Below are 18,619 nucleotides of genomic sequence, written 5' to 3' on the forward strand. Positions count from 1 at the left end.
TGGCCCAGGTCCTAAATAGTCAGCAGGGACCCTAATTTCCATCCTGCTGCAGCACCAGGGCCACTGTAGGATCTGATTGTCCAGTGAGGTGGGCAAACTACTGGGACAGCCAGCAACAGACATGGAACTTAGAAGAGCTTGTCCTGCTGCATGGGGACCTCCTTGTGTCAGGAAGTCCTGGCTATGGGGGACAGCAGGGAAGGGATGCTGCTGGGGGAGCCGCTCACTGCCCACTCTGGGATCTCTGGTAAAGGCAGCAGGCTGTTGCCTTCAGGGGTCAGGTAAGCAACTTCCTGTGTGGAGCAGCTGGTCTAAAATAATAGGAGGTGGGTGGCAGGCAGCAAACGGGACTCAGGCTGCATCCGTGGTGGCGAAGTTTGATTTTGCTACAACCCGCATGGCAGACAAACACAACATACCTATGAGTGGGGCTCGGCCATGTGTGCCCAGTGCACCATGAACAGAGGCCCCAGAGCCAGTTAGAACCACAGGCGGTGCCCAACCTAGCCCAGGACGTGGTCCAGCACCTTCGAGGATGCCCGGACACCTCACAGTCCTGGCATTTGGCATCACCAGCAGGAGGCAGCAGAGAGCAGCACATTGAGTTCAGCTCTGGGTTCAAATCCCTCCTCCACCACTTTTTCCAGCTCTGAGGCCATCCATGCCTCAGTTTTCTTGGCTATAAAATGGGAATATTAGTGGTACCGACATGATATTTTTATTGTGGCGTTAGATAAGGTAACACACGGGAAAGGCTCAGCACAGAATCTGGCTTAGAGTAAATGCTCAATAAACACTGTTCCAAGAGCTGGTTCTTCCCTCCTTGGAGGATCCATCTGGGCCTGGGCCTGACCTGTATTTAGTTATAAGTTTGATGAATGAATAAATGACCTACCGCATGAGCCCAGATTGGAAATGGAGTCGTCTGTTATTTGGACCCCATGGGTGGGAGTGGCCCAGTGACGGTGGTTGTTTTTGTCTCCGCAGTATTTGAAGAGCCCGAGGACCCCAGTAACCGCTCCTTCTTCTCAGAAATTATTTCCTCTGTGTCGGACGTGAAGTTCAGCCACAGCGGCCGGTACATGCTCACCCGCGATTACCTCACAGTCAAGGTCTGGGACCTGAACATGGAGGCGCGGCCCATAGAGACCTACCAGGTGGGCACTGATGCCTGGAAAACCTCGCAGCCCCTCTGCGGGTGGGAGACCCGCTGCCGCCTTCCCTGTGCTGAGAATTCACACTGAGGGGCTTTCCCAGCTATAGGGTGGCTTTCATGAGCCCATTTTGCAGGTGGAGACACTGAGGCTTGAGAAATCAGACAGCTCATCCCACATAGCTCAGCCAGGGACAGGAGAACTTGCTCAGCCCCGCCTCACGGGAAGCTGTGTGTCATGTGCTTGCTGGCTCCTGCCCCGAGGCAGGGCTGTGACTAGGTCTGCCGTCCAAGGTCCAGGGGACAAAGATGAGCATCAGGCCAGGCTCAGTTTGAGGGTGCAGACGATGGCTTCCCTCCCCTGGAGCCGGCGTCTGCAGTCCTACCATTAACGCAGGCTAAGCATTGCCCTCTCCCAGGGAGCATCCTTAGCTAGTGATACAGTGGTGAAATGGGAGCGTGGTACATTTCTAAATCCTCAGTGCAGGCTTTTACAGCCAGGCATACAGGATGAAGCATGGGACACCTTCCTGGAAAGTCGTTTATTATTTTTCTGTTATGATTCATCCGTATATATTAGGGAATAGAAAACAAAATTCATGTGATGTTAAAATTTGGCGGAAATATGGGACTGTTTTAAGGCTGCGCCAGTTATGTCTTTAGCTGGGGCAGTCTGGGAGGCTTCTTGAAGGAGGTGACATTTGTGCTGGACCTTGTAGGATGAGTAGGATTTGGTTGTGCAGATGTGAGTGGGAAAACAGTACCCCCACCCCCTGCAGAAAACCCAGCCAAACCCTCATAGTGTCACCAAGTATTGGGTGCACACAGAGTGCCACATATATTTTTCTCCTCTATTCCTTACTGGCCCTGTGAATGGGGTGACATCAGCCCCACTTGACAGGAAGGGAACCTGGGATACTGAGAGCTTAGGCTATGGGGAGCTGCCTTACAGTTGGGCAGTGACAGCTTCGGGGCCCAAATGGGAGCTGCACAGCGCCCTTCCCTGTCTTCCTTCCCTGCCGAGGACTGGGGGAGGGCTGTGTCCTGGGAGGCGGAGGGCCCCCACTGGGAAGGGGCACAGAGCTCAGAGGGGAAGACGGGGTACTCAGAGCCTGACCTGGGACACGTGTGCTTCTGGCATCTCCACACCCACAGGGACGTCTGGGGGCGGCTCCGGTGCCCTTGCCCCGTCCCTCAGCTTCCTCGGGATGACGGATTCGTGAAAGGGCCCCTTTGTTAGCCACTTGTGTTTACTGCAGGCCTCCAGCTCCCACTGCACTTCCCAGGAAGTGGTCAGCCCCTCCTCTACCCTTGGGAATGGGAGGGGTCAGAGACTGGGGCGGGAATGCGTTAACCCCTGCTCAGGCCTGTGGGACTGACTGTTCCGGCACCTTCCCAGAGCATGCCCTTCCCAGAGCCTGCCCAGGGACATGACTGTGTCCAGCCCTCTGAGGCCCCTCAGCCTTTCGTGTCCCTGGTGTCAGCAAAAGCCCCCAGACCCTGAAGCTAGGTGCAGTGTTCAATGTGAGCATTTTGTGGGGAGAGGGTCCAGAGCCTTCAGATTCCCAAAGCACGTGAGGACCCAATAAAGTGGGAGAATCACTGCTCTGGAGGACCAGGTCCAAAGCTGGGTGCTTGGCTTCTGGCCCAGCTGACCTATTGATTCTAAAATAGTAATCTTTACGTAAAACCAACATAACTAACATTTTTTAGCTGTTAGATGCTAGAAATTGTGTAAAACGGAATTGTGTTTGGCTGACTTGCAGTACTGAATAGATAGGGGCTTTTCTCCCTTCACAGGAAGCCTGGAGTATCCTAGAATACTTTGTGGCTTTGTGACCTGCCCAGTGTCCCAGTAGCCACTTCTGTGATTTAGTTCACTATTGTTTGAGTGTTGGTTTTCTACCTTCATGTTTGATACCTCATGGTGGCAAAACGGCTGCCACAACTCCAGGAACTATGTTGACCATCCATTCAGGAAAGGAGGAAGTGTGAAAGGCTGTGCTGGTTGGATCTGTGGTATGTTTTATTATGAACACAAAAATTTTCCCAGAACACTCCTGAGAAGACCTCTTAAAACTCATTGGCTAGAACAGGCCCATGACTAGGCTGGAAAAATTAGTAGGTTTACAGCCTCTGTGGTTGAAGAAGACAGGGAGAAAAGGGTAGGGATGGGTGTTGAGTGAGCCTTAGCATGTGCCTCATTGACCTAAGACCTTGGCACACTTTTCCTCTTCTAAGCCTCCCAGCTGTCCTGGGCGGTGGGGACAGTGTTCTCTCTATCCCATTTTATTTGGAGAAAATTGAGTTAAATGGCATATCTGTGGTGGTAGAGTAGCAAGCAGCCGACCTTAGATTGGTCTTTCTTACTCCATAGTCAACACCCTTCCTCACCCTGCCACCAGAGGGCAGGAGGCACTCAGTATGCAGGAGAGAACAGCACGTGTGTTTGGACGAGTGCATCAGTGAGGCTGCGTTGAGTGCAAGGAGCACACACAAACGTGCCAACCTGGAGGGGTGAACACGAGCATCTTAACAATCTGTGTCCAGAAATGACCTCAGGCACCGTTTATCCCTATTCATCTTAGTCGTACACATACTGGGCTGGTGCTCCCACTAGACCCTGGGCTCAGAAGAAGGGAGGAGCCGTGGCCTCACCCTCAAGGGTCCCAGATGACAGGAACACAGTGAACCTGAGCCTGCTGTGGCCATGGGCTAGGAGACCTCTAGCCACAGACACACACCACGTGAGAGCCGCTGAGGGCTTTTGAGGAAGCAGAGTGGAGAAAGGGAAACAGCTGGGGGAGGGCCCTGCTATTTCTTCAGACAGGTGGCCCACCTGGGGAGCCCAGCCCCACCATCTCCAGTTGCCTCTAACCCCACTCATTTACTTTTAAAAAATGTATTGAGGTCCTGTGATGTGCCAGGCCCTGTGCACCCCACTGGGAAATTGTTAGGGAACAAGACAAGTAAGTCCTGCCTAGAGGGGCATCCGTTTCAGCAGGGAAGATGACCAGAAACCTAGCAAATAGGTGAAATAATCACAAGCTTCCAAAAGAGTGACAAACCAGGGGCTGAGGCAGAGAAAATAGGGATGCTGAAGCCTAGGGGAAGCAAGGGCATGAGCCCTCTACAGGGAGGGTGTTCCCAGAGGAGGGAAGAGCAAGTGCAAAGGTCCTGAGGCAGGAACATGGTTAGTGCGCTCAAGAAATGGTGAGGAGAGACTTCCCTGGAGGTCCAGTGGTTAAGACTGCGCTTCCAATGCAGGTGGCGCTGGTTCAATCCCTGGTCAGGGAACTAGGATCCCACATGCCGCACGGCATGGCCAAAAAAAAGAAATGGTGAGGAGCCAGCTGGAGCAGAGTGAACATATGGGAGAGAAGAAGAGCCTGAGGTCAGAGAGGTGACCGGGGGGACTTGTGTGCACCGGAGGGTTTTGAGCAGAGGCATGACGTGATTCAGCTTGGTTTCAAAGGGATCCCTCTGCTGCCTGTAAGATAAACCAGGGCTGGGGATTGGGGTGTAGGCAGACAAAGGGAGAGTAGCCAGAAGTCGTTTGCAATAAGCTGGGTGGTGGTGCTTGGAGCAGGGTGGCAACGTAGGACAGATGTGGTGAGAAGGGACTGGGCTCCGGATTGCTTTGGATCCTGGACAGGCTGAGTGTGGGTATGAGAGACAAGACGTGTGTGGAAGCATGCTGTCACCTGTGGCCTTTGTACCTTTGTCCAGAAAGGATGGGGGACGGTAGAGGGACCAGGGTTCACCAGCCTCGAGGGGTCTGGATGGTCCAGTGTGGGCTTTGGGGAGAGAGGTTCTGGCTGGAGAGAAACATCTGGGTGATGTCAGCGTATGGACAGAATTTAAAACAGTAGTGCGGGGAATTCCCTGGTAGTCCAGTGGTTAGGACTCAGCACTTTCACTGCCGAGGGCCCGAGTTCAATCCCTCACTGGGGAACTAAGATCCCATAAGCTGTGAGGCAGGGCCCAAAAATAAAAATAAAGCAGGAGTGCAGGTTGAGTGGGAAGAGAAGGGCAGTGGAGCAAGCTTCGCGGGCAGGGCGGGCAGGGAGCCCTCTCTGGGGAGGGGCATGCCCTCCGAGGCCTGAGGAAGTCCTGTGTTAAGAACCTTCCAGGCTGCGGGGTCAATATAAACACACGCTAAATCAGGGCAGGAGCCTCAGGTGTACTTGATGCTCTGAGGACTCAGAGAGAGAAGTTCAGCCTGGGGGAATCCAGGGAGGCTGCCAGAGGAGGAGACCTACTCAAAGATGGCTTTTTAAAGATGAATAAGAGGTTCCCCGACGGAAAAGGACAAAAAACCCCTTTTTCTTCCACACCCCTCCCTGCACTTGACCCTTGGTTTGTGGCCAATGTCACTGCCCAGCACGAGTTGGACACTTCTTTCTCTCCATCCCTCCATAGTTAATCGGGGTCGCAAACACCTCCCTGGTGCCTTGCCCCATGGTCGTTGCCCTGAACCCTCATGCGCTTCTCCGGCAGGGGGAATCTCATGACCCGCTTTTCAGACGGGAAACCTGAGGCTCATAGCAGCTAAGTGACTCCCCTGGGTCACAAAGGGGCAGAGCCAGGAGTTCAGGCTTCATGTTACCCATTTACCTGCCCCTTCCGCCACCCAGAGGGCAGGGCCATGTCCCCGAAGAGAGCTGGCACCCAGGAGGCCCCGTGGTTACAGAGCTTGTGGGATGGGGCTACAGCCAGATGGACGCAGGTCATGGGGCATCAGCCTCTCTCCTGTGGTGTCTGGTAACCCTGGGAGAGGATCCTGGCCTTCCACTTGTACGCTGTGTGACTTTGGGCCAGTTACTTAACCTCTGAGCTTCAGTGCCTCATCTATGAAACAGGACAGGTGGCGTCTGCCGAGATCACGCTTGAGAGGCCTGTGTGAATTCTCCTTCCCCTTTTCTCCATGATGGTCACCAATGTGCTCACGGTGACCACTTGTCCTCAGAGGACATGACCCTGTACCAAATAGTCACTTACATTTGATCCTGGAACAGCCCATGAGGTGAGTGCTCTTATCACTTTAAGGATGAATAAACCAAGGCTCAGAGAGGGTGAGGTCACTGTCCAGGGTCACACAGCCAGGGAGGAGCAAAGCCAGGATTTGGTCCCCTCTCTGGCCACAGCTCAGGGGTCGGCCGTGTGCCAGGCTATGGACCCTTCCCGATGAGCAGGGCTGAGCTGGGAATGCCATCCAGACCCCAGAGGGCACAGGCCTGCTCAGTGAGACCCTCCTCGTGGAGGGGGGCCAGGACTGTCGGGGTGCCCCCCTCGGCTCACCCCGTCCCCTTCTCTCACCAGGTCCACGATTACCTTCGGAGCAAGCTCTGTTCCCTGTATGAGAACGACTGCATTTTTGACAAGTTCGAATGCGCCTGGAATGGGAGCGACAGGTAACCTCAGACCTTGGACCCCAGCCACCTAACTAGGGACCTTCCACTCTGCAGGGCCGGCTGGTGACCTGGGCGGGATGTGTCAGGAGGACTAACTGTTATCAAGCCTGAGGAATCAAGGTGTTCCAAGGAGGCCCAGTCTTTCTTGTAGCAGGTTCGAGCTCTCAGCTCTCAGATTCAAGGGCAGAAAGGAAACTTCATGTTCTGAAACTATACCTAACATCCACGTGGAGCCCTGTTCTCCTGAGTGGTAGTGGAAACATCTTTAGTCAATTCCGGGTCCCTCACCGTGCGGCCCCTTCCCCAGGTTGTCAGGACTGAGGGCTGTTCAGGTGCTGGAGCCCCGAGGCGGGGAGGGCTTTAGCCACCGGTCTACACCCGCCTCCACCCTCCTCCGGCCATCATGGTTGTAGCTTCAGGCCCACTGGGCTCCGGGGAGCATGGCAGAGCTGCTGCACCTTTTGCGGCTGGGGGCTTCCACAGGTGCAGCCGCCTCTCACAGCCCCACCCACCTGGGAAATGGCTCTGAGCCTGACCTGAGTTCCTGCTTCCCCATCACCTGGCTCAGCCCAGGGCGAGTGTGGACAGGGAAGGCCCAGGGCAGGGACCCAGGTGACCAGACCTTGCAGGGCTGAAAAGCACTCTGGCCAGGATATCGGCCTGTCGCCCGTCACACTTCACAAGTGGAGCGGGTTTGGCGAGGGAGAAGGCGCGGAGTGAGAGCCGGCAGCCTTCGACTCAGGTGCCATCCCGGGGCGCGTCCGTCCACGTGGACCCCGTCAGTCCTGCGTGTCCGGCCAGGAGCAGGCTGGGCTGTCCCCGAGTTCTGAGTGTGGCTGGCACTGCCATGGTCGTGTGAGAGCTTCTGTGCTACCACCCTGTGTGGCTGTGAGCACAGACCCACCGGGACCGCCAGGGAAGATGGGTGGGGACCCAAGGGGGGTCGAGCTGCTGTGTCCAGGAGTGGAGGATCCCCTAGAGCTTCTGCCAGCATCCTGGGGCTCAGGAGTCTCCAAGTGGACAGTGCTCTCAGAGGGACCAGTATGGTGGGCACAGGGGGTCCGCTGAAGGACACTTAGAAAGCCAGGTGGAGGCCCTGGCCTGAGACTGGGCTGATGCAGCGGCGTCAGAGGGGACCCACGGCACTCCCTCCAGGGGCCTGCCCCCAGGCTGACACACTGGGGGTTCCCCAGGGATTACCGGCAGTAGGTCTGGGGCTGGGGAGTCTATTAGAATCTGAGAAGACAGCAAAAAGGGGATTCTAGTACTACCGCGTGTGTGTGTGTCTGTCTGTCTGCCTGTCTTTCTGTCTTTATGTGTTGGGCTCCCAGTGGTTGTGACCACTGCCCGCCTTTCCTTCACATTACCACCAGGGGGCGTCCATGAACGGGCATGCTGGGCTTCCAGAGACTGGAGCCGCCTTCTCTTCCTGGCTTTCGGGTGCCCAGCCTGGAGCTGCTGTCCTGTCTCTCACTGCCATGCACTTTACATGCCAGCCACCCCAGCCCTGGTAGTCCCTGCACCTTCCTTCACAACCCGCTCTACTCCCACCCCCTGGAACCCTGACCACACTGCACCTGGCTCACTCCTGCTGTCACCTCACTTTACTGACTCAACTCAAGGCCACCTCCTCCAGGAAGCCCTCAGGGTCCTCTGCATCTTGACACCCCCAGCCTCCTGGGTTTTCCTTCTGTGTCTTTGCATTTATTACATGTTTTCATCTTGCCTCTGTTTGCCTTCCCCACTGGTTGAGGTGTCCCTGGGAGTGGGACTGTAGCTCAGCCCATCCTGAGCCCCTCACTTGGGGCCTCAGGTGTGTCCAGTCAGTGGTTGTTGACCTTCTGGAAGGCATAGGGGTATGCCACCTCCTTCCACTTCAACACAAGCATCCCGTGAGCCCAGCAAGCCCCATAGAGGAGGATCCCAAGGTAAATAAAGCTTGGTCCCAGCCTTCCAGGAGCTCAGAGGCAAAGGGGAGAATCAAGTGCTGCCCTCCAGGGTCCCCACCCTTGAAAACCAAAACAAACCTTCTGAATCCCTCAGCTCAGCGTTTTCTGTCCTTCTCATGTTAATGGGAAGCTTCCAGCATGCCAGTCGTATAGGTAGCAGGACAGAGCGGGTGGACATCTGATAACCCTCACAGCGCCCCTTACCCAACTCTAGCAAGACTTAGATGGGCAGCCTGGGGGCGAGGAAAGGGCAGCGGTTTTAGGGTCAGACACCCTCGATTTCCAGACCGTGCTCCACCACTCCCCAACTGCATGCTTCAATAAGCCACCTGACTTCTCTGAGTCTGCTCACCTGGAAAGTAGTTCTAAGAAATCAGGACTTTCAAGGGCTGCTTTGAGGATAAGACGCTGTATGTGAAACTCCTGGCAAGGCCATGGCTCCATATTGGCAGCGGATGGTCCGATGATTTGCACACACCGGTCTGTTGTTTGTCTTGTCTGAAAGAACCCTGCAGAGCCACCGAGAGCCACCTCAAATGCCACCTCTTCTAGGAAGCTCCCCTTGATCTGTTCTGCCTGGGAAGAAGGTATTTGTGTCAACCAAGTATCTTCCAGTTGCAGGAATCAGATAAGCCTAAGCTTGTTCTGAGAGGTTCCAGCACGGCTACCCCAGGGCTCATGCTGTACCTTTGGGGCCATCTCCTCTCTGTCCACTCCCATCTCTGAGCCTCCCTGCTTCTTCCTAAACACTAGCCTCATCCTCTCCTACTACAGATGGCTCTCCCTTGCTATTCGGGATGGTGACCCCAAATAGTCCCCCTTCCATTGTCCTCCCAGCCCACAGTCACCCTTCTAGGTATATGGAAAATTCTCGTGGAAGGATCTGATTGGCTTTGTTTGGGTCACATGCTCACTTTTGAGCCAATCAGCATGGACATGATTTAGTGCATGCCACAGTTGGCCAGCAGGGGGCAGTAGAGCACCATGATTGTCACACTCTCCAGAACCACAGAGATGGGGCAGGAGCCTTTCCCCAGTGGAAAGAAGAGAGCCTGGGGACAAGGGCAGCCAGGACCTGTTAAAAGAACCTTCTAGAATGTTAGAGAACACCTAAGAATGGGAGCAATGGGCCATTCTGTCCCAGTGTGGTTTGCAGGGTGCTGGGACCTGGTGTTCCGAGGTGAGAGAGACCCCTCCCTGCAGGTGTGGTGGGGCTCCCTCCCCTCCCCCAGAGGTGTCAGCTGGATCCCGCAGCCAAATGGAAGGAGGATTAGCAGCTGTGTGGGTTACAAATAACTTTAATGATCTCACTCTCCCTTCCCCTGATGGCTCAGGAGAAGGATGGGTGTTGTGTGAAAGCACCCACTGGGTTCTGTGAACTGTTCCCTAGAGAAATGGGTGGCGGGAGGGCTGCCTTCTCTCTTCTCTCGCCCCTGCCAGCAGGGAGGGAGGGGGCGAGGCCCCCCTGGTCGGGCCCCTTGGCACGCAGATTCCTTCTCTGGGAATCCGTCACCTACTCTCTCCTTCTGCTTCCCTAGTCTTGGGCTCCCAGTCAGACAGGTGGGTGGGGCTTCAGGCCACACGGATGGTTAGAATTCAGAAATACCTGTTGGCATTTAATACATAACAGGAGGTGGGATTTACTGAGCTCAGCACTGTTCTAAGTGTTTTACCTTGTTATCTAGTCCATTCTCACCAGGGGCTGGGGTCCCTCACCCCATTTTATAGATGGGAAAACTGCACGGGGAGGTAGGAAGCATGTCAGGGGCAGGGCTGGGATCTGGACCCAGGTGGCTGACCCGACCCAAGCACTGTCCGCACTGCATGTGCTTGTGGAGTGTGCCTTTGCCTTTGCCTTCTGGGCCCAGGGAAGGGAGGCCTTGGCCCTTGGGACTCTCTGATTCCCCCATCCAACGTGCTGCACCTACCCCCAGGCTGCTGAGCCCACCCCGGGCGGGGCTGGTATGGGTTTTAAGAGCTTCTAGGTGGGTCTGTGCCCCTGCAGGCCACCCTCCTCCTTTGCAGGCTCTGGGAGGACCACCTCATAGGGTGGGGGTGAGGGACATCGCAGGGAGAGGGGAGATGAGGGAGGGGTGGAAGAAGGAGAGAATCCACCTTCTCTTGCTGCTGGCTTAGCAGTGTCATCCCAGTGTCACCCAGTGTCCCAGGGCCAGGCAGAGCGGGCGATCAGGAAGGACCAAAAGCAGGAGTCCCCTCATCATGAAGTTTGGCCCTCCTGCCTCCATCGGCACTGACCTCCTATGCCTGGGCCCCAGTGCCGGGGGCCCGCCCCGCGACCCGGCCTGATGCAGAGCCTGACACCAGTGCACGCCAGCTGTGGGAGGGACAGGGGGCGTCTGGCGGGGTCCCAGGCAGGCCCCTCTCTTGTCTGCTGACCCAGACAGGCCTGGTGGGCTTGCTGCCCCGAGTCGGGAGGTCAGAGTTCATCCCCACTGGTCATCCCCGACCCCCGAGGCCTGAGGAGTCCCTCGGCAGGGCGTGCACACGCATACACACACACAGACACACGCACGCACGCACACGCACGCTGGCAGCTAGCCCAGTGCACCCTCCCGCGCCCTGCCTCGGGGTCCTCCTCGCTCACCTTGCAGAAGGGGCTCCAGGCCACTGTCCGGCCCTGCATGCCCGTGCTCGCAGCCCCACTGCCTCTCCTGAACACAAAGACTCGGGCGCGGCTTCCCCGCACCCACAGCGGCCCTTGGTCGCTGCCACCTGCTCACCTGCCCTCCTCTCGCCCCTCCAGCCCTGCTGTGTCTGAGAGGCGGGAAGAAGGGCAGCGGAGAGTGCAGACCCGGGGAGTGGTTCCCCGGTGTCACCTCCTGGGCTGTGTGGGAAGGCCAAGGTCAATGTAACGAGCCCTGTCCCTGCAGCACCCCCTGCTCCCCCCCCGCCCATCCCCTGGCCTTGGGACACTTGGGCGCTGGCTGGCAGGATGGCCCCTCTGACCCCACCCCCAGCCTCTCAGAGGCCCAACCTCACCCCGCCCTCCTCCCTGTCTTCTGGCCCAAACAAGGGCGACCCTTGGCTGGCTGAGCCACTGCACTCCGGTGATGACCCGGGCAAGGGTCATCACGCCTGGACCCTGAGGAGAAGCCGCTGGCACACACAGCAGCCCCAGGGCAGCCCCGAGAGACCTGGGCTTGGGCTCCAGTGACGCATGGGTGGTGGCACTGTCATGAAGTCTCACGGGCCATAACTTAGGCGACATCAGAGCCAACCCAGCCTTCCCTGGCATGAGCTGACCTCTGAGGAGAGAAGGGGGCTTCTTTGGGAAGGAGGGAGCAGAGGGCACTGTCCCCCACCCCCCTACCCCCCGCCAGCAGCGCTGGGGGGCGCCTCACGCCCACCCAGCACCTCCGCAGCATGTCATTTCATCTGCAGCACTCGGGTCTGTTCACAGCAGTTAAGGTTTCAGAACAGAAGAGACTAGAGCCAGAGAGCGCGTTAGAGTTCTCCACCACCCGCCCTTCACCTCCGGGGATTACACAAACCTCTTAAAAGGCAGAACCCTTTGACTGCCACGTGCCACCCCTCCCCAGATAGCGCCCGAGAAGCCCCCTCCACTCACCCCTGGCCTGTCCCCTGTCCCTGTGCAGGGGGGTGGCCGCGCAGCTTGTTTCGTGCCTTCCTAAGTCTTCCGAGGGTGGCTGTGACTGTGTGTGACCCTGCCCCGGCATTCAGTGATCCATTCACTCGTTCATTCATTCATTCATTCGTTCGTCAGATACTTAGTGAGCCCCTACTGGGGGCAGGTACTTTCTGAACCTGCAGGTCTGGCAGTGAATGAGAGAAGCTTCTGGCCCTTCGGTGCATTTGGTTTACGAAGCATTTACTGAGTTTTCGTCGTCCCCGGGGCATGGGGGCTGGGCGGCTCTGCTTGGTCTGTTCCTGTCCGCTGCTGCCAGGGGTTGTCTTTCTTTCAAGGACCACTTCCCACATAGGTGGCCAAGCCAGGCCCTGGGGACTCAGACAAGACACACCTGCGCCGGGAGCCTCCCCACCCCCACCGCCCCGCCTCTGCTGGAGAGGTAGAGGCACAGGCAGGCGCTGCGGTGATTAGCGCTGCGAGGTGAGCCCGGAGGGGTCCCCACTTGCCCCTCCAGCTCCCATCTCCACCCTCCTCCACAGAGACTATACCTGGAGGCCGACCCCATGGGCTGCATCCACAGGCCTCCGTGCCTGCTGGCTTCTGGCCGGGTTTAACCACTGAGGACCCTAGAAGGAGACTGAGGGTGGAGAGAGAGGCCGGAGCGTTTATTCCCCCTTGTTTCCTGTCGTCTTGGCTGAGTGTGTCCCTTTGGGCACAGCTCCCTTCAGAGGACAGCCCCCTTCACACAGACCTCTCTGGCTCTGTCTCTTTCTCTCTCTCTTTCCTGTGACTCCTCCCTCCCCTTCCCTCTCAGGCCTCGGGGTAGTTTCAAAATCTCCAAATGTACCAGTCCCAGGGCACAGCACTTTCCCTGTGTTCCCTTAGAACCTTCCAGAACATTTGCGAACAGTCTTTCTATGGAGCGCCTCTCCTACCACCCAGTTGGCACGTGCCCTCTGCCCCCTGCTGGGGCCCGGGTGGGCCTCACCCCCTTCCGCCTGGCCGCCCCTAGAACATCTGCAGAAGAGCCACTTTATAGAAGGGGCTTTCCATTCTCATTGCCCCCAAATACCTACGCATCCATCTCTGAATACAAGGTCAGGGAGAGCAGTTTGGGTGTCGAGGGCGGGGGTGGCACCAAGCACTAACGTGCAGATTGTGGCTCTGGTGGGAGGCTGGCCTCACGGGCACACGGCCATCTCCAGGAACCGCACAGCCTGGGCAGGCAGCTGCTTGTGGGCCGGAACCTAAACGGGGTTCCTGGCCCAGACTTGCCAGGCCCCAAGCCAAGTAAAAAGTCCTTTCTGTGAAGGATCAGAGGTCAGAGGGGCAGACTTATCAGTGAGAAAGGAAACAAAGTGCTGTATCAATCACATTAGGAGACGGATGCCACTCTACCCTCTTCCCTCTGCTGGGGAGACCCCTCTCCTTGAGCAGTTTCAGGAACCAGGCAGCAGAGGGGCCTCCCCAACCCACACCCAGGCCATCAGCATCTAGAAAGGACCGACATTAAGACATGGTCCACAGGCGAGGTGACAGGTGACTTGTAATGACAACTTGTCCATTCTCATGTGGGCCCCGGGGAGGTGGGCTTCCCTGGGTCTCCCATGAAGATGCTACAGGCTGGGGCCTCAGGTACCACACTCTCCTGGTGTCAGCCCAGGTTCTCCCACAAGAAGGAAATATGTTACAAGGATATACGTCACTTTCAGCCTGGGACTCAGCATCATTCGGGGAGCCTGAGCATCTGACCCTGCACAGCCCAGTGCACGGGATTACTCCTGTGACTTGGGTGATACTGAAGACATGGCTCATGTGCATAACCCTTGTAAACAGAGGGGTCCTCGTGGCTCATCTTGGAGCAATGACACCGTCAGGAAGCACAGTTCATCTCCTAACGGGAGGAGGGATTCCAATCTGTCCGCATCTCTCCTGAAGAACATTGAAGGGGACCACTTCCTTACCCTCAGTATTGTTTTCTGGAATTCACTCCCACCTCCCCAGTTACTTTGTATGCCCTGCCCCCAGCTGCTCCAAAACCCAACCCCTTTCTCCAGGCCCAGGCCCATGTAGGTGGTATTCTTTTCTCTCCCATCTCTTACTGTGTAGATTAACATCCTTCCTCTGGTCCAACAGGAATCCCTTCTCCTTAGGAGAGGTAGGGAGAAGAGGTGGGGAGTGGATAGACAAATATAGAATGCTCTTTAGGAGAACGGGGGAGGTCTGTGAACACCTGCACATTGATGGTGTGCAGACAGTGATCATTTAGTCACTCAACTATTCAGCCAACAGGAGGGTCCTGGGTCCCCGCCAGGAGGCCACATCTGGCTGATTCAGGGGCCTGCCTTTTGTCAGCGCAGAGTTTGTAGCCCAGTGTCTCCTGTGTTTATTCCACTTTGCTCGTCTTCTGCTGTTGTTGGTCTTACTGAAAGCCTAGGGCTCTCTCTTTTGGACTAAAGGGCAAAGTACAAGGGAATGTTTTTATAATGTTTGGGGCAGAGCATTAAACGGTCTCAGTTCCTGGCCCTAAGTCTGTGTGCTGAGGCAGCCAAGATGTGACGGAGGACAAGAGACCCTAAGAGAAGGTGGGAAGAGGCAGGCGTGTCCCCCGTCTGCTTCCCGGGCGATGGTCCTGCAGCCCCGGGAGGAGGGGCGGGCTTCTCACTTCTGTTGCCCCGCCTGACGCCGCTCCGTCTCCCACCAGCGTCATCATGACCGGGGCCTACAACAACTTCTTCCGCATGTTTGACCGGAACACCAAGCGGGATGTGACCCTGGAGGCGTCGCGGGAGAGCAGCAAGCCCCGGGCAGTGCTCAAGCCGCGGCGCGTGTGCGTGGGCGGCAAGCGGAGGCGGGACGACATCAGCGTGGACAGCTTGGACTTCACCAAAAAGATCCTGCACACGGCCTGGCACCCGGCCGAGAACATCATCGCCATCGCGGCCACCAACAACCTGTACATCTTCCAGGACAAGGTGAACTCCGACATGCACTAGGTGCCACACGGCCACGCGCGGAGCGGCCACCAGGAGGCGCCGGGCCGTCCGTCCAGCATCCCGGGGCCGGACCGCCTTTGCTGGTGATTGTTTGAAAACAGGAAAAAGGATTCACAGTAAACCGACGTGATTGTCGGCCTTGAAGTTCAGTTCTTTCATCCCGTACTTTAACCGCGTGCAGTCGTTCCCACCTTATTAGGATTTTTACCTCTGCGCGTTAATTTTTCACTCCAGAGGTTCCTTTCTGGGGACGCGGGAGCCCCGGAGCCGTTTCTCTCGCGCGCCTCACTGGCCCCAGATCAGGGCTCCGGGGACAGAGAACGAAGCTCAAACAAGCCAGCCAGGGATTCTTTTGATGATAAATGGAGCAATTGCCACTGTTTCAGAGCCGAGGGTCTCACTGTTTTGCTTTTTGGATCGTGAATTCATGCTGAGAATTTGCAAGCTCTTTTAGGTTATTTTAATGTCTTTGAATATCCCAGGTCTGTTACAGTTTCTTGAGAGGAAGGGGAATGGAATCCCATGTGTCTTCACCATATAAACAACCCTTCGCGAGCATCTGCCCCGTGCTGGGCATAGTGCCAGCCCCCCAGGCCCATGGGTCTGTCCCTGCAGCCGCCCTGTGGCTCTCCTGTCATCCTGCAGCCGTCACTGACACCTCGTGGGAACTCGTACTGGCTCCCTCCATGATCTTTCTGAATCTTCATCACGACCCTGTGAACTGGGTGCCTATTCATTTCCTCCATAAATGCCAACTGCGCACTGAGTGCCAGGCTCTGTGCCAGGTGCCAGGGATTAAAGGTGAATAACTTGTCATTCCCATTGTGCATACAAGAAAACTGAGGCCCAAGGCCTGCACCAACCAAGGGGGGAGTCAGGAATCCCATCCAGGCGCTCCCACAAGGCCCTTTATAACCCACCACGTTGGTGGCTTATGTTAAAGCAGCATTCTAGCCTGGAAGCTTCTGGAAACATCTCTTCATCTTGTGAAGCAGGACAGAGCAGGTGGGACAATGACGAGGGTCCGGGGAGAATCGAGACACAGAATGCAGAAGACCCCCGGGGTGCCCCTCACCTGTTGGGTAACGAGGAACTCCGCCCTCTCTCCACCCCACATCTGTACCCCAGCTCCTTTTCCAGATGCACTGAACTGCCTCCAAAAGAAAATTGCATGTTATGACCATTTTAGGATAAATTTTCTTTTATGACCCTCAGTCCCAAAGGACACTTCCCCTCGGGCCGCAGAGAATGCGGTATTTCCAGGACAGTTCCTCCCGCTGTCAGGACCAGATCGGCCCACCCACCCACCAGGCCCACTTGTCTTTGCCCTTGGAACTGGCAGCGGAACCACGTGGCTTGCATTTTGATTCAAAAAGCGGAGTTTAGAGGCCCAACCGAATCCGACATTTTTTTTTTACAAGATGTAACCTAACCCAGGAAATAGGCCCAACCCGAGATTTTTCTCAACAGATAATGGTCTACTTTTGTGTGTGTCAAAGCACAGAACGCATGTGCACTCACTTCCAGCCATATGATAATTACACAAGGAAATGGGTCCATTGATTTTTTTTTTTTAATCAACATGAATGAAGAATGTTCGTTTATATATCACTGTAAAATCCAGGTAACCTGGACAGTATTATATGTACATATCTATTCTAACTAAAGTTAACAATCACAGGGATGGATTCCTCTTTTTCCCTTTGTAAAGAGGTTCAAAATGTGGTAAATTGTATAGAAATCTTGTTGAAGCCAAAATCCAGCTCTGAGGGCCTTACACAATTACTGGGGTATTTGGTGTGATCCATTTCCCTTTCTGATTCAGATGCTGAGAGGAAATTTGCATTTGCAGATAGAGGTTACTGTCAGATCATAGATTTAACATGGACCATTTCTACAAAGTGCAAATCTGTATTCAGAAGGAGGTCTTAATACAGTTCCTGGTTCCTTACTCTGTTTTAAACTTTGGATACCAAACCAGAAAGGAAAAAAAAAAAAAGGGAAAGAAAGAAAAAGATCTCAGAAGAAAAAGCATGCCTTTGGATCCCTGGAAAATAATGATGTCCAAAGCAAATTATGAATAAAATGTGTGTTGAGAAAAGAGGCTGAGGGGGAGGGGCAAAACTAGACATGGCAGAAGGGCCAGTAACATAGTCACAAACTTTGCTTCCTTACCGTTTAAATTTTCTGCTCTTTTTGAATGTACGGGCGTTCACATAGTCATTGTGAAGTTGTTGCGTTGTTTTTGTTTTTATTTCAATACTCTGAGGACTGATCGCTCGGTGGCATCGGGTACGTGGTGGTAGAGTAGACAGGCCTGACCATTTTGGACTCTGTGACTCATAGGTGCATTCTTGTTTTCTTTGGTGTCTCACAAACTATCCAACTGTTGAATAAAATTATAAATATGTTAATACCAGCTTTTTCCAATAAAATAACAAATGTTACATGGAAAATGAGGCTTGGAATGCTGTTTGTTTTTAATGGGCCATGGGTCCCGTCAGGAGGCACATATGGCGGATGGGGATACACATGGGAAGCCTGGCTCACTTCCAGGCTTTCCTGCCTCCAGATTCTATGGCAGCCTTTAACCTTTCCGAGCTCTGATTTCAACACTGAGGAAATGGAGCTGATGATAGTACTGACCTCGTGGTTTGGGGTCGTGAGGGGAGGGGCGAGATTCAATTGGATAAGGCCTGCAAAGTGCAGTGCCTGGCACGTAAGCTCTCAATAAATGACAGTTGTCTTGTTTTGTTTTGCTTTGCTTGTTTTGAAGCAAGGAAGCATAGCCCACCATGATTTTCAAATATTCTCACACTCTCCCCTCACCTTTTTTGAGCCTCACGTCCAACTTGAGAATATGGCACAGATGAGGAAACTGAGGTTCAGAGAGGTGAAGGAATTGGCTCAAAATCACACAGCTAGCAGGTGCTGGAGCCACGTTTCTAGTTTGGTCCAGTTAACTCCTAATACGGTGCTCCCCAGCAGCAGCACCACACATGCTTCAGTGTCCTGGGGAACAGGATCTGGGAGGAACCAGACCACAGGGCATCTGGATTGGTTCTGGAAGCCAGAGAGGCCCAGCCCCACATGCTGCAATGGCTGAGATAAGCCAGAGACTGTGTGGGGAAGTGCTTCATGTACCCCGTGGCTTCCCTGCTCCCCTCTGGGAGCCCAGGCCTTGCCTCCACTTTCAAGAGTGTTTTAACTTCGGGCCCAGCAGGAGGAAGGAAGTGGCTGTCCTGGTGGGTGTGCTGGCAGGACTTTGGCTAAGTTCTCCATCAACCACTCCACCCCAGGACACTGATAAAGGAGGGGAAAGCCACTTCCGGGATGTGTGACCTTGGACAATGGGCTAACCTCTCTGAACCCCATGTGTAAATAGAGGGCGATGCCACTCCTTCTTGCTGGGATGACTAGTGAGGTAATAAAAAATACCTTGTTAAACCCATGGTAGTATCTCGTTTAGGCTTCATGTTTTGCCTTTTTGTGGGGGA

The 18,619-nt window shown here is 55.1% G+C and overlaps 1 protein-coding gene across 1 annotated transcript in view; it reads left to right on the top strand.

Annotated features, from left to right (window-relative positions):
• Positions 1-17,708, top strand: part of PPP2R2C (protein phosphatase 2 regulatory subunit Bgamma) — a 138,964-nt gene extending 121,256 nt beyond the window's left edge. Inside the window, exons 7-9 of the mRNA XM_079921142.1 lie at positions 988-1,157; positions 6,476-6,567; positions 14,831-17,708. Coding sequence (XP_079777268.1) covers positions 988-1,157; positions 6,476-6,567; positions 14,831-15,122 — 554 coding nt within the window. The 3' untranslated portion in view covers positions 15,123-17,708. The remainder of the gene's footprint in view (positions 1-987; positions 1,158-6,475; positions 6,568-14,830) is intronic.
• The last annotated feature ends 911 nt before the right edge of the window (positions 17,709-18,619 follow it).

This window comes from Stenella coeruleoalba (assembly GCF_951394435.1).
Source record: "Stenella coeruleoalba genome assembly, chromosome: 4".
In the NCBI taxonomy this organism is placed as follows: Eukaryota; Metazoa; Chordata; class Mammalia; order Artiodactyla; family Delphinidae; genus Stenella; species Stenella coeruleoalba.